A 15327-nucleotide genomic window follows, 5' to 3' on the forward strand; every position below is an offset into this window, starting at 1 on the left:
GGTTAGTTGCCGTCGTTGGCTACCCTTTGCCGCCCGCCATTATCGTATGTTGTCGCCACCTTCAGCCTTCCCTCTCTACTTTCTATGAAGGATGCAATGGCTCTCTTTTTCTTATTTTCTTCTTCTTTCTCTTTCTCTTTCTAAACAGACCCTTGCACCCTAATAAAGGGTCCCATCTTTTTGTCCTATGGACCTAAGTTGATCCTAGCAAAGAGTCCTTGACCATTCTGGTACCCAGGCAGCCTGTTGAACCAATCACCCGGCTCTATTGTGTATCTTTAAAATCCATTATTAACGAATCCTATCGAATGATTGTAGTCTTGATCGAGTCTGTGCTTCATGATTCATTGATCAAGCCGCTTAGACCTCTTCCATCTGGAATCGTTGAATGTCATCGTCCAACCAATCGTCCCTTATTTCTTGTTATTTAAAATTTTATTCAAGTCATTAAATACAAATTTGTTGCTGGAAATTGGACCCGGGGGCCGCCGTGAAGCCGGGGAAGGAGGAGCTCCGCTGCTGCAGGAGGCAGACGGCGGTGCGCCGGCTGGCTGCGTCCTCCGCCGCGGGGGGTGTGCAAGTCCTGCAAGAAAAACCGGTGGCCGGGCTCCCCGGCGCCGGCCCTCCGTTGCCTAAGTCAGAGGGGGCAAGTATGTGGAGAGAGCGGGGAAGAGGAAGTGTATGGAGAAAACACAGTATTTTATCAGATCAAGAAGACGAAGGGAATGATGTCATCAATTGTGTCTGTGCTTCCCGGAGGGTTCAGTCCCGGGGGTCTGTTTTCGTTTTTGTTGTTTTTCTCCTTGGTTCTCCCCAGGTTCCCTTTTATAGGAGGGGATTACGTTACCAGGGAGGTGACCGGGGGATTTGTCCCTGTCCGTAATAATTGGGCACGATTTGGCCCATTTATGGCGTAGTGGAGAACGGGGCCGAATCAGACCGGAACCAGGGAGTTGTCACGGTCGATCGGACCTGTTGGAGTGGTTGAACCGTCGGCCGTGGCGGGCCTGGGGTCTGTGGATGGTAAGTGCATTTATTACCGAATGAACCGGCGGTCAGGTAGAGCCATGCGCTCTGATGGTTCAGTGATCCGGAGATCGTCTTGGGCCGTGTTCATTAAATGCCTGAGTGCATCGGAGACTTGAGGGAGTCTCATGCATTAATGGCAGGTCGTGCCGAATGCCTGCGGAGATCTTATGCCTTGATGGCTTGGAGATAGTGGCAGGTCGCAAGCCGTAGGAGTTGTCAAGTCCCTTGGACTTTAGGCGGAGGTTGAACATTTGGTTAAGGCATCGGCTCGGCAAGGGTGCCGAGCCGAGCTGGTCGCCCAATGGGGCGCCCTGTGGCGGGGCTGCTTTGAGTACTCCTGGTCGGCGCCCTTTAGGCGAGCACCTTCTAGCAGAGCGCCTCGGCGCTGTATTTGGTCGGCACTTTCTAACCGAGCAGCTTATTTTGGTTGGGCACCTCTTGGCGCGCACTCTGGTCGGCGCCCTCTAGTCGAGCGCCTTCCTGGTCGGCATCCTTTGGCCGAGCAGCTCTCTGGTCGGCGCTCTTTGGCCAGGCGCCTTTCCGGTCGGCACTCTTTGGCCGAGCGCCTCCGTTATGGCATGACTTGGGGTTTTTCCCCCAACAAAATTAATTTTGCTTTTAATGTTTTAAATAGATTTAGTATATTTGCCTAGTAAAGTTTGAAAGTATAAGGTAAAAGAGATAGGTAACGTTAATGCTCCTTACTAGTTTTGAATTACCAGTTGCTTAAAATTTTATAAAATATAAAATAAAATATTTGACATTGATGGTTCTATATTTTCTTGAATAAGGCTAAGCATATGATATCATGCAAATCATGTATTGTCATGCAAAGTATGGTTTTATTAATATTTCTATATTAATGACTTGTTTGTGAACTACAAACTTTATATTTATGAAATTTATATTTTTGTTATAAAAAGGTTATTTGCATAATTGTTTCACTATTAATAGTTTACTTATGGATTCTTAACTCTATCAAGCCATTTAATATTTTTCAACTTATTTATTTAATTATGATATAAGAACATATATTTTAAGAAAATATGATTTAAGAAATATGGCTATGGGCTCTCAAATAGTTATGTACGGCCCTTGCCAGCCAGTTATCCTATTTAGTATACGGCCTTTGCTAGCGGGTTACAATAGCTTGACATATGGCCTTGCCAATAGGTTATAGTAGTTGGCATAATATTAATTACAATCCTATCACGAGCATAAGGTGACCTTAGTATTTAGCACACAAATTAATGAATAAGAAAAGCAGGTGACGAACAAAAAGAAGGTTATGTACACAAATTATAGGATCTCCATATTTATAATTGGACTTACTTCTTATTAATAATATTTAAGTTTATTGATAGTCTGTTAAGATTATAGGCTATACTTATTAGTATATGATTCCGTAGTCAGTGGGAGTATAACTCATATGCAACTATTATATGAAACAGTTTTGTATACTTGTAATGATTTGAATCCATTACATTTAAGCAAGAATTTTCAAAATTTAATTATATTTCATGGCGGATGTCGAGGTCGATTAAGTTGTTATAAATAAGATATATTCTCTTAAAATAAGAATTAAAGTATTGATCTTCTTATTAAGGTGTTCGTATGCTTATAAAGTGAAATACCAATCATACAAGTACCTAATTGAGCAATATAAGAATACTTTATCTATAGCAATAAAAATATGTTTCATGCTCAAGAATAAAATATGGTTGATTTGAGAAAAGATCAAAGTTAAGACTACTAAAGTTATTTCAAGAGATTTTAGTATATATGCTCAAAACACTAATATTTGTTTTAAGGTTCATATTGTGATCTGTATGAAACAAGTCAACATTAAAGTATTTCTAGTTGATTGGTTGTAGAATATAGATTGAATTCTATATACTTGAGGTTGGTGCATAAGCATTGGATTATGGGTTATTAATGTTTAATATTCTAATCTGAATGAAAGTGAAACCATGGAGTCATGGACCCAGTCCTTTGACACTCTTAGTTGGATGCTCCTAAAACTTTCCACTTGATGGGAGGGAGGTCCCTCTGCTGGCTTATAACAATCATTAATAAAATTATTTAAACTTTCAATGGCAAGGTTTTCCAAGCTCCAAAAGGACCAAAACCCTCTCATTTCCACCACAACCATTTGATCCCAGGAGATCCACCACGTTGCAAAGCTGTTCCTTGGAAACAGCGGACAGTTCCATCAGCAAACAAATGCACGCCACGTAGCACAAGCGAATCCTTCTCTCCTCATAAATTCGTAAAATAAAGTTTTTAAATTGACCTTCCCCGGCCGACTGGATCTCGCGCTCTGAGCTTTGGGAGAAAGAAGCGAAAGAGATCTCTAGAGATCTCCGATGGCCGAAACGCGACGAAACGGCTGAGGGAATCGGGAAACAGGAAGCGGAGATGGCGCACAAGGGAATACCAGACTGGCTTAATAGCTCGATCTGGTCCTCGAATCCCACCTCGTATTCCGGCGATCGTTTCCGCGTGCCCTCCCCCAAGGCCTCGACCGAAACCCTAAAGCCCGAGGCCCCAATCCGAGCTCCGGTCCCTGAGGCCCCACCTACTCGCCGATCTCCGCAGCGGCCGCCGCGTCCGCAGCCGGCGGAGACCCAGAAGCCGGAGGCGGCGCCCCCGGCCGGCGACCCGAGCCCCTCCTCGCGATTCTCGCCGGAAGAGGTCTCCCGCCAGTCCCAGCTCCTGGACGAGGTCGGGGTCTTGGCTAATTTGATCTCTTTTTTGTCCGATTTTTCTGATTGCTTGCTTAAATTTGGAGTTGGTTGGTTAATATGTTGACAATGATCAGCTATCGAAGAAGGTTATAAATATTGAAGAAGTGCGGAGATTGGCTTCGCAAGGTATTCCGGATGGGGCTGGGATTCGTTCGATGGTTTGGAAGGTGTTTATTTGATATCCATTTTGTGCCCTATTTGTAGTTTTTTATGCCTGTAAACATGAATCTTACAGCTCACTTTGCTAATTTGTTACTGTATTTCACTGGAAACACAAATTTTCGTTGAATTTATTATTGTTATTTTCCTAGCTAATTTGTGATGAAAACTGTAATTATTGTTGCATTTCTTGTTTTATTTTAATAAGGTACAATGCTAAACTGTCATTTTTTTCGTTGAAATTTTGTTTTGAGATCAATTATAAGCTAATAAATTTTGGTTCTTTAGTTTGTTGCTCATTTTGCTGACATTGGAGTGATGTTGGTGTCTTGGTGGTGTGGCAGCTTCTCTTGTGTTATTTGCCGAATGATCATGGATTATGGGCACAAGAGTTGGAGAAGAAGCGGTCGCAGTATGAGGCTTTTAAAGATGAGTTTTTAGTGAATCCTGTGAGTTTGTCGATGACTTCATTTTTTATGAGAACGGCTGAGAATATTTTCCTTCGAGGAAAATTTATGAAATCTTATCATAGAAACTATTTGATTTTCAAATGTTAGGCATTTAAAACTGAAGGAATTAAAGAATCATGGTTATTAGTGTGTACATTTTTCAACTTGTATGTTATTGTTGGGCCATTCTGTGGTTTCTGAAAGTTTCTGTTGCTAGTCAGTCAGAAGTGACAAGGAGGTTGGAGGAATCTGCTGGCCCCAAATATGAAGAATCGGAAGGTGGAAATAGTGGTTTGCTCTCGAGATCAGAGATAACTCATGGAGAGCACCCGCTGAGCCTTGGAAGAACTAGTGTCTGGAATCAATTTTTCCAGGTACTGCTTCGACATTAAGTAGAACTTGTAGGTCATGTAAAAACTCTGTACAAATTTGTTTGGAGAACATCTCTGCACTACACCTTGTAAGATCTAACATAGGTTATAGTTGAGTGTTGTGTTCTTGTTGTCATCCATTCTGTGCTTGTCCGAGACACATAAATAAAGTTATGGAGTAGTTCGATTTAAATGCAAGATTTCCATATTTTATTACTGCACAAGTTTTATTTCACAATGAGACCCAGGTTATGACTGCTCTAAAGATATCTTCTATATGACCTTATTTTTTTTTGAAAAGCTTTCTATTTCCATCAACCTGTGTTTGTGGACAGTGATAACCTGGATATATTGTCTTGATGCTTATCTCTGCATTTTGCTCCTATTTTCACATTAGGATGTTAACCACATACCCAATTTATGACTGGATAAAGTTAGGATATTCTAAAATTAAGCACTTCCAGCTGTTCTATCTTTTTCATAGTCTCTCTGTCTCTACCAAATGTGGGTTGTATATTGATGCTTTCACATACTCAAATGTGTAAACTGTATCCTTTGCAGGATACAGAGATTATAGAGCAGATTGATCGAGATGTAAGGCGTACTCATCCTGACATGCACTTTTTCTCTGGGGACTCATCTTTTGCAAAGTCTAATCAGGTGATTCTATTTCCTATATCAACCAATCATTTTAGTGCACTTCATTGAACTGATTATAGTGTTTTGCTCATTTTCAGGAAGCCTTAAGGCGCATACTTATCATCTTTGCAAAGTTAAATCCAGGAATAAGATATGTACAAGGGATGAATGAAGTTTTGGCACCTCTTTTGTATGTCTTTCGGAATGATCCAGATGAGAATAATGCTGTACGGTTTTGAATATTTTTCAACTGATTAGATTTTGTATCATATCTGTTTCACATTTTGGAATTGGATCTCTTATGCGTCATACCTAATTTCTGATGACTTTTAAAAAATGATTAGATTTTGTATCATATCTGTTTCACATTTTGGAATTAGATCTTTTATGCGTCATACCTAATTTCTGATGACTTTTAAAAAATTATTATTACATATTTATGAAGTTTTCAGCGATTCGTTGTATAGGTTTTTTTCTTTGTCGAATTAGATGACAATCTACTTATAATTTTATATTAAGATTTATTCTTGGAAGAAAAGATTACAATTTCTAGTTAAGAATCTGCAGGATCTTCGGATTTTTACTTAGAATCAAAATCCACCCAAAGAGGCTCCTAAATATTTTATTTTTGGTTTCTTTGACATTTGCTTCCATTTTGATGGAGGCATCTGTTTGTTGTAGAGGGTGGTAACCAGATAAGCTGTGGTGTCTCTTAAAATGTAAAGATCAGTCTGTGGAGTTAAGCTGCAAATTATTGAACAGATTAAAGTTGTCCGAATAATCTGAATTTATGAAATTGCTAATTATTATGTTCTTTCCTTGTGTAGTCTCTTCATATAAGATTTTATAATTCTTTGATCAATGCTGAAAATGTATTATTACCATTACTGACCCTAGACAATTTTATGTTGAACTATACAAAATTGATGACAAAAGAATTACTTGTAAACACTTATCCCTTTTCTTTCTTTATTTTTCCAAGCAGGATTGTATGGTTGTGGGTTGTAAAAAGAGTAGGATATGTTCTAAGGCCCCATTTGGTCTGTGAAATTTTACTCTGGAAACATCATTGTTGTTTTGTGCTTTATTCCTATCTCATGGCTCTAGAGCATTATCTGGGTGTTCTTTTTCCTTTTTTGAATTCTTTACCATTTTGCCATTTTGACTTGTAGGTCTGTGCTGAAGCAGATGCATTCTTTTGTTTTGTTGAGTTATTAAGCGAATTCAGGGACAATTTCTGCCAGAAACTTGACAATAGCGTTGTTGGAATTCGTGCTACAATTACTAAATTGTCAGAGCTTCTAAAGAAACATGATGGAGAGCTTTGGCGTCATTTGGAGATCACAACAAAAGTAAGAAATAAAGAAATTCTGAGAATTTTTTTCATTAACTAATTGAGTTCTATTGCTTATATTGGAACAACCTTGTTGAATTTTTTCTTTCTCAAATTATGTTATACTCTGATAGTTCTGTTGCCCATTCTCCTGTATCATGTAGCAATTTCTTTATGATATAATTATGGTAAATAGCACAACATGGCGCATGCGTGTTGTACACAAGCCTGATCAGATAAATTACTTTCTAAACCTGAATGCTGCAGAAGTTAATGTGATCATGTGGCTATCAATTCTTTATTAATTTTTCATACAGAATATGTTTAAGCATCAGGTTGTTTGTACTAGTTGTTATCTGGTTCTTCTTTAAGTTTTTCTTTTTTCCTGTCCATATTAGTTGATGAGGAAGCCCAGAAATTTGATGGTTATGTGATATTTGAAAGTTATACAAATGATTAAGTTATGTACATAAAGAAATATCTGTTATCAACTTCCCTATAATAATTCCTGAAGCTGTAATAAAGTTAATCTGTTATTTAACAAGTAACGATTGCCACATGAGGCTATTCCAGTCATTTGGCCATCAAGGTCTTCATTTTGCCAAAAGTTCTCTCTGAAGCTGCCATTCTGCTGTGGAGCAAACAATAGTTGCTGGTACAGTGCCTATTCTCTGTTTTCTATGTCCACATGATTGGTCAGCATTGTCGTTTCCCAATTCTTTTGACTGAAAATCATCTGAGTTAGAGGAGTTGTGAGGAGGGATAAAAAAAATATATATGGGCTTGGTTGAAGGATTTAACATTAGGATCTGGAAACAATCAAAATGAAATTATTGGGAGAATAATTGGTACACAGCATTCTGAAAAATCCATCAAAAACTTACTCGTTTAGGGGTGAAGGGAGGAAATGAAATATTTATTTTTCTTTGCTTTAACCTATATCTGCCCCACCTGTCCCTTCAAGTATCTTGTGTTTGTTCTTTTCCCATCATAAAGACAATGCACAAAGGGCTGGGTCATAAAACTAAACAGAAGACTGCATCTTTTCCTTCAAGTGGTCGCACTATATAAAGGGCAGAAGTTTTTTTGTTAGTTGGTGGCTTCTGAGAGGATGTTGAGCCTCAAGAAGTGATCGTTGTTAAAGGCACAAGCAAAAAAAGGATCTTACCTCATTTTGGCACTGGCCTATGAAGGACACAAAGATTCAACTATTATCATATGATTTGTACCTAGATCTAGATGAGAGTTTATTCGACAAGTGGAGAAAGGCTAAATTCAGTATATGAAAATGGAATCATGGATTTCAAATTCACATATTGTGATGATCTCTCTAAAGTAGCTCATTTCTAAAGTATAAAAATTCTTTACTTTTGTTTAGGATGAATAATTTGCAAAATCCTGTGATCATCTATCAGAATCTCTTAACATAAAGCTGATGATGGCTTTTTGCTTAATCTGGACATATGCAGGGTAACAAACTGGTCTTGATGTCAATCATCATTACCATTAAATTTTATTGCATAATACTTGCAGTGCTGTAGTCTCACCTCTATCATATAACCATCTTAACATGGGGGGGGGGGCAGTTGCGCATTGGCTAAATCTTATCTTGATATTTGTAATTCTGAATTACTGAGGTGCAGTATGTGTCTAAAATAGCACTTTGATAGCATTTGTAATTAGGGTTGCATAGAATTTAAGCTGTAGATGAAACATGGCTCATCTAAATAACAGGTTTGTTCAAGCTTCTTCGTTTAGATAATGAGCTGCACTTATAAACATGGTTCGTAAATGATCCGAGCTTGAAGATTTGCTAGCTTACAGATATTACTGGAAGCCTTAAGATTTCTGGTTGAGAATCATCTTTTCTCTCATGATTCATGAGCCAAGATTGAAAATCTATGATTGAGATCCACCTGAGGTTGGTCCAAACTTGAATAGCATGTTCATATGAGGGAGCCAAGTCCAAACAGCCTGAAGATCAGCTCAGCTCCCCTAGCTGTAATATGCCTTCAGTTATGTTTATTGAAGCCATTAGGACCATGTTTGGTCATCAGTTATGTTAAAATTAAATTTCTTAAAATTGTTTAATACATTTTTAGGACAACTTCTTGTTGAGAAGCTTTAATTATGAATTTTAGCTGATAAAGTATTTCATAAAAAGAGAAAATCAGGTTTTCTGAGGGGCCTGTTGTTTCACTTTTTTCCCTTAGAACTCAGATCTCTCTCCACTTCTGTTCCATTTTTGCCCTTTTTTGTTCGGTTGTAACAACCATCAATTCAAGGTGGGAGCCAACAGAAAGCAGTCATCTCCTCTTCTCTCATTTCTCCTTCTCTGAAAATGTCATACTTTTTATGTGAAAAGTTTAGTTTTTCTAATGTATTTTGTGGATTTTGTTTAAATTACTACCAAGGTGGTTCTCTTTAATGTGCTGTATAAAGATCAAATATACATGGTCTAGCTAGGTGCGAATTTATATGCTTGTAGATATGCTAATTTCAGACCTTTTGGGTTGCAAAGGATGATTTTGGGGTATTCTGCTTTCATGCCACTAAATATTATTGTAGGTCTGCTGAAATTTAGATCATTTGTTGGGCCATAGATAATGATTTTTGGGTTGTTCAGTGGGGTTTATGAGATCTTTGCCTGGCTTGTCCTGCTACCATGCTTCACTTGATGTAATTTCCATTTTGTTTACTCATTGAAATTGTCTATATAGATCTGGATTCATGAAATTTCTCTTTCGAAAAAAGGGAAAAATGCACCATCTCTTATCTTGTATTTTTTTGCTTCCTTTCACAACAATCTTGTGTTGATTTTAAATGATTATTAAAGCCATTTGGATTGTTCTTACATAAATTTGTTGAAAATAAGCACACTTTAGTGATTAGGACCACAAAATTTACAATCAGAAATCTTCGACGAAACAACTTTTTACAATAACCATTTTACGGTAACCATTTTTAGAATTACCATTTTAGTGATTATAACCCCAACCATTTCTGTACAACTTAATTTTATGATGCGTTGCCAAACAAAATCTCAAGTACAGTTTTTTATTTTATCAAAATCTGTATTTATAGAATTAGGTTTTATTTTTGAGAAATAAAATTTAGGCTTCGTGAAAACAGCTTTTACCAGCAATGAACAGCACCCAAGGTACATCCCAGAGATTTATGATATTTGATGGATTTAAAGGATCAAACTGCAAGTTGAATGCGGAAAAGATCATTGTAAAGCCATAATGATCAATCCAAATTATAGAGAAGGTAGGTCCATGCAGCATGTCACTGGGGTAGTTAATGCTGAGTTATCTTTTGTTTGGATTTATGTGTTTGATATTGTATGGTATGATATCTATAACTGTCTGACATGAACCTGATTTTCAACAATTTAAAGCTTGAAGAGATCACATGCATAATAAGGTTGTATTTAGGAATTTGGCCTACTCATTTGTCTTTTGTTTTAGTCTGCTGCAATTGTAAGTATGCGTGTAGGAGGACTTTGACAACTGGTACCTTCCCTCAGGAAATGCAGTACCCATTTCTCACATTAATGGAGTAGGCTATTATCATAGTATAGACTTGCTACCTCTGTACATATTAGAATGCAGACTCAGCTGAGTGAGGCATTCCCCTATCTATTGTTCTGGCTTTTTTACTGTCTCTTGCTTAAAGATAGTTCTTCTTGTCTATCATTTCCTTTGTTTCTTGAGTGATAGTCTATTCTCATGCATAATGCCTTAAAAATTTATCATTTTGTGCATCTGTCCTGGAAACCATCTTGCATTAAGAGTTGATGCTGTTGAATCTGCTGCTAATTTACCTTTCTCAACAATTCCATGTTAAGATTCTAGGAAAGTGCTATAATATTTATTACTTCTTGAGCTGCTGCCCTCCACTTTGAATATGACTAGATCTCTACTTTGGTTGTTCCATTACTAGTCATCTTGCAAGCTAAGGACATATATATGGACCCTGCAGGTCAATCCCCAATTCTATGCATTTAGGTGGATTACTCTACTATTGACACAAGAATTCAATTTTGCTGATAGCCTTCACATCTGGGACACACTATTAAGCGATGCTGAAGGCCCTCAGGTAATAAGTGTCTTGGCATCAAGGACTTATTCTGTATAATTTGTATACCTGACCATATTAAGAACACACACACACACACACACACACACACACACACACACACACACACACTCTCTCTCTCTCCCCCCCCCCCTCTCGAGAGGGGGAAATTTACAAATTCACTTTTCAAAGATAATAGAAGAAAAATACTTATTGATGCAGGAAACATTACTTCGAATATGCTGTGCCATGCTGATCCTGGTTAGAAGACGTCTCTTGGCAGGAGACTTCACTTCCAATCTCAAACTATTGCAGAAATATCCATCTACAAACATCAGTCATCTCCTCTATGTTGCTAACAAGTTGCGTGGTCCATCGGCTGGTTAACTTCCATATGGGTGTCCTTTAAACATTCATGCGATTGTACACCTGTTGAACAATGTAAATGCTTGATCAAGTTTGGAGTAGCAGCAAACAGTTGTATTCTTTTAAGTGCATTTCAATGCAGGCTATCCTCTCCTTTTCATCATTCCTTTGTTACAGTGTGATGCGCTTTCACATATGAAAGAGAGAATCTAACTCAAGTTGTCAGCTGAGTTTTTGTTATATTTGAAATCCCTGCAGTTTGTCTACATCTGCTTGCCTTGGTCCATCTGATCAGGTTTCACCTTCAGCAAGAAGCACAACAAGATGGTTAAGATGCCTCACTGATGGTGGTAAAGTTTTTGGTGGTTGTACCAAGTCACCTGCGTTCAAATCCCCCATTCTTCATGGTTTTGGAGGGTTAGGCTAGGTATCTCTGGGAGGGCAACATCCTGTTGGGTGTTCGAAGCTTGTGTTTTCTCTTGTTATGTTTTATTTTTTCCTGAAGCATGCATCTCTCTGATAAAGTTTTTTTTTTGAAGCACATGTGCTACAAACACTTGCACCCATCAGAAGACATGTCTATTAAATAAATGTAATGCAAGTTAGATTCAGTTGTGATGTTATTTTGTGTTGGCAATATATGGTTGGAGATCAAATAGAATCAGAAGTCATAAATTGTTGGATACTTGAGTATGAGTAAAAAGATTCCAGTTCAATGGCAACTAAGAATTGAAAGGCAATATAAGCCATTCTTTTCAACTAATTTATGGTATCTGGCTTGCCAATTGCTTTTATGTCATTGCAATTACATATAATTAGTATTTAGATACTGGAGACCTTACCTTTCTCTCCTGCTCTCCCTCCCTTACCCTTGACTAGCTCCAGCCAAATCCCTACCACCTCCAGCTACTGACTTCTTATGGACAGAGCAAACAAATGGCTAGGAACCTGTGAGAAGGAAAGTTGGCTTGGAGAAATATAAACCTGGTGTGGTCATTTTCCTACACACTTTTATGCTCATCCATGTTTTAATTTAATATAATAAACCTTGGATTAATTACTTTTTCGTTGTATTATTACTGACAAGTATAAATCAATTATTTATACACATAGAGCATCATTTAAAAGTCATAGTTTAATTATAGCTGAATCATGCTTCCTTATCAAATGTTAGCATCTACAGGATTCAGGATGAGAGCAGGTATAATGCTGGAAGAGTCGGCCACTCAAAAGGATGTTGGTTACAAAAGTTCCAGGTAATTATTGCCAGAAATTCCTCTGTTGTCCAGCTGATTCAGATTTCTTTTTCTCATGCGAACATGCTAACTAGATTTTTGGCTTACCTATTTTTGACAATCTGGTGAGCAAATATGCCTTTTCTATATGATGGGATGAGAAGAATTTCTTTTGACAAACAGTACATCTTCTACTTATTTTGTTTGATGAATTATTGTGGTGTTGACTTGTCAATGTTCACTTTGGTTCTATTTTTGAAGAGTGCGACAGAGGAAGAGGCAAAAGGACAATACCAGGTGGCTGTTACATTTAAGCTTCAATATTCTTTTTTTTTCTCTTTTCTTCTCGCATCTTCTTTGAAACTGTTAAACAGTTACTTATCAGCCATGTTTGTTGCAGGATCAGAACTTTACTGCTTCAGAAAGGGAAGCTATGTGTGGGTCCAAACCTAGCACAAAAGGAAGCAACAGTATTAACAGGAATGGCTATCATGCACATGGAAATGGAAATGGCTTCAGGACTCCTACATGATGGCGAGTTTTTGTTAGTAGATGTAACTGCTGTCCTTTTCTGAGGATCGCCACGGCTAGTTGTTACTATTGGGTTGTTAGCCTTCTTGTATGTAAACGATGTTAAGTTGAACTGATTTCTCTGTATGTTGTATTGGTTAAGTTTGAAAATATGTTTCCTCGTGTTTCTCAAGAACAAGCTGCTAAGTTTAAACTAGATTAACTTATTGAAGAGAAAATTTTGAATAACATATTTGCCAAGATAATTCTTTTGTAGCATGAGGCATTTGTTAGCATCTGTCTCTCAAACTACTTCCTCGATATCATGAGAGACAAAATTTTGTGCTTGAGTTTCTCGATCATCTCATTCAAATCAGAATTGGCTTGACAAATATTTCTCATTGATTTGTGTTGATTTTTGCAATTGAAAGCTCGAGTTCATTGTGACCATCTAGTGTATTGCCTTGCAACTATAAGATTGGAGTCTGAAATGGCGGAGATGTTTTAACTGTATGGCAAATTAACCTGGACCTCAATCTTTGGCTCATATCCAGCCATTGGAAAAAAATCTAAATGGTAAGAGTTGACATTAGAATGAATGATGTAACATTAGTCCACTTTGGATTTCAGCATGATTAAAGCCTGATCCATGTTTGCATTAGAATAAAAGAGATGAAGCAGGGAAGAAAATCCAGCTAATGTATATGCCTTGCAACCTGAAAGTTGGAGCTGGAAATGATTGAGATGGTTTAATCGTATGGCAATTAAACCTCAATCTTTGGCTCATATTCAGCCATTGAGAAAAATCTAAATGGTAAGAGCTAATTTCAGAATGAATAAGGTCAGGTGAGTCCATTTTGGATTTCAACATGGTTAAAGACTAATCCATGTATCAAGTCGAAAGAAACAAAGGAAAAAGCAAGGAGAAAAAATCAAGCTTGACCTGGTTCTATTCGAACTGGGTGTCAGATCAAGTAAGAAAAGCAGCCCAAAAGAGATGCAAAACTTTGAATGACAGCCAACAGCTTTCATGAATATAATGGCAGCCTTGCTTCCAAATCTTTACCTGAAATGCATGACACTGGATATATTAAAAATCATACATAATACGGATTTCACATCTAATCTGAGAAATTGGTTTGAGCCAAATGGTACACTATTTCAGTAAACTTTGTCACAAATTCTCTCTTCAGATTAATAACTATCATTTTTACATTATCAAGTCAAAAACTAGCATATCCAGGTTTTCGATTACACAGCATAATGGTAGTTACATAATTTTTGACTATATGCCAAAATTTGATAGTAATTAAAAAACCAAATTGGCTAGAATTCATCCTCTCAAAAATCTTTAGGGTCTTTGATCACATCCAAACTTTTTTGTAAATTGGATTGGAGCTGCCTATTTCCTGACTACTTATTTCTAGCAGACTTAGCACCTCCAAGGTGAGGCCCTGAACCTGCTTGTCAAGTCCAGCTCCCTTGCTCCGGCGCATGACCTAAGTGCCTTAACAAATGACATGGGGATCTAGGCAACTTCTATTAGCCTTCCTTACCGTCTCAGGCATTTCCTCGAATAATTACATTACTTGTCATTGGCTACTATGATCATTGTGCAGGCCGGTGACATTATGAACATGAAATCAAGTTGGGAGGTTGGGATGAGGCCATGAGTTGGCCGTGTATCCTCCAATGAGAGGGAATGGACGGTGCTAGCGTCCCATGGTAGGCTCGTGTGACTTGTGAGTGTACGAGCATGTCACTAGTGTGGACAGTCAGAAAGAAGATAGGGTGAAAAGTTGGTAGCATGGATCCTAATGTCTTGATCTTAAAGGACTTTCACTACTGTGCTATCGCTTTCCTGAAAGAAGAGGGGGCAGGTGTAGCCGGATCTATATTTTTATGCTGCAACTATAGATGAACTCACTAGAAACTAGGTAACTAAAGTTAAAGTAGGAAAATTAAAGATAAACATGATGATGAATTAAAGATAAAGGTAAAGATAACAATAAGTTGTTTGAGTGGCAAAAAGGTTCTCTTCTATAGGTTATATTTCACTATTTATATACATGGCAAGCGGTACTCATTTTCAGTGTCGACAGCTGTTCACATCAAGCCTATACTTCTCTAATAGTTCCAATAATTGGCCCCAATTGTTCTCCACTCTCTACATTTTAGGAACCGCTAGATCTCGTGCCATCTGCTAGACCAATAAGGGGCTCCCATAAATCATCATACCTGGTTAGCCTTAAAGCTTGCCATAGCTAGCCTTCATTCGGCTTGCCCCTAATAGTTGTTTAACTTATCCTGATAGATGTTATTCTTACTTAGTCTATGAAGTGACAAATCTTGTGCTAAGCCATCTTCAATCTTATGCAGTCTATTTTTTTTAATTAGTGCTCAGACTGC

General features: G+C 37.8%; 2 protein-coding genes across 3 annotated transcripts; both read left to right on the forward strand.

The window, feature by feature from the left end:
• Nucleotides 1-3307: 3307 nt before the first annotated feature.
• Nucleotides 3308-11336, forward strand: LOC103710627 (TBC1 domain family member 13-like). 2 transcript variants are annotated; one of them, XM_026806016.2, is made up of 9 exons: nt 3310-3753; nt 3851-3943; nt 4280-4384; nt 4606-4758; nt 5317-5415; nt 5493-5621; nt 6567-6746; nt 10712-10828; nt 11030-11336. In XM_026806016.2, exons 1-9 carry the CDS (start codon nt 3448-3450, stop codon nt 11192-11194), a joined length of 1347 nt encoding a protein of 448 aa, XP_026661817.2. In that variant the 5' UTR covers nt 3310-3447; the 3' UTR covers nt 11195-11336. The 2 variants fall into 2 exon arrangements, with proteins under 2 accessions (XP_017699158.2, XP_026661817.2); XM_017843669.3 differs by lacking the exons at nt 10712-10828; nt 11030-11336 and adding an exon at nt 9860-10691 and having other exon boundaries at nt 3308-3753.
• A 418-nt stretch (nt 11337-11754) lies between these two features.
• Nucleotides 11755-13191, forward strand: LOC113462952. Its single transcript, XM_026806018.2, has 3 exons — nt 11755-12429; nt 12670-12705; nt 12809-13191. The coding sequence occupies exons 1-3, from the start codon at nt 12326-12328 to the stop codon at nt 12981-12983; spliced, it is 315 nt and encodes a 104-aa protein (XP_026661819.2). The 5' UTR covers nt 11755-12325; the 3' UTR covers nt 12984-13191.
• The last annotated feature ends 2136 nt before the right edge of the window (nt 13192-15327 follow it).

Source organism: Phoenix dactylifera, chromosome 7 (assembly GCF_009389715.1).
Source record: "Phoenix dactylifera cultivar Barhee BC4 chromosome 7, palm_55x_up_171113_PBpolish2nd_filt_p, whole genome shotgun sequence".
Taxonomy (NCBI): Eukaryota; Viridiplantae; Streptophyta; class Magnoliopsida; order Arecales; family Arecaceae; genus Phoenix; species Phoenix dactylifera.

Bases quoted from the DNA above. Each gene is read 5' to 3' on its own strand.
- LOC103710627 (XM_026806016.2), top strand. From the start codon at position 3,448: ATGGCGCACAAGGGAATACCAGACTGGCTTAATAGCTCGATCTGGTCC. The intron at 4,385-4,605 runs GTGAGTTTGTCG...GTTGCTAGTCAG, and splicing joins ATGAGTTTTTAGTGAATCCT to TCAGAAGTGACAAGGAGGTT. The intron at 5,622-6,566 runs GTACGGTTTTGA...TTTGACTTGTAG, and splicing joins ATCCAGATGAGAATAATGCT to GTCTGTGCTGAAGCAGATGC.
- LOC113462952 (XM_026806018.2), top strand. From the start codon at position 12,326: ATGCTTCCTTATCAAATGTTAGCATCTACAGGATTCAGGATGAGAGCA. The intron at 12,430-12,669 runs GTAATTATTGCC...CTATTTTTGAAG, and splicing joins GTTGGTTACAAAAGTTCCAG to AGTGCGACAGAGGAAGAGGC. The intron at 12,706-12,808 runs GTGGCTGTTACA...TGTTTGTTGCAG, and splicing joins AGGCAAAAGGACAATACCAG to GATCAGAACTTTACTGCTTC.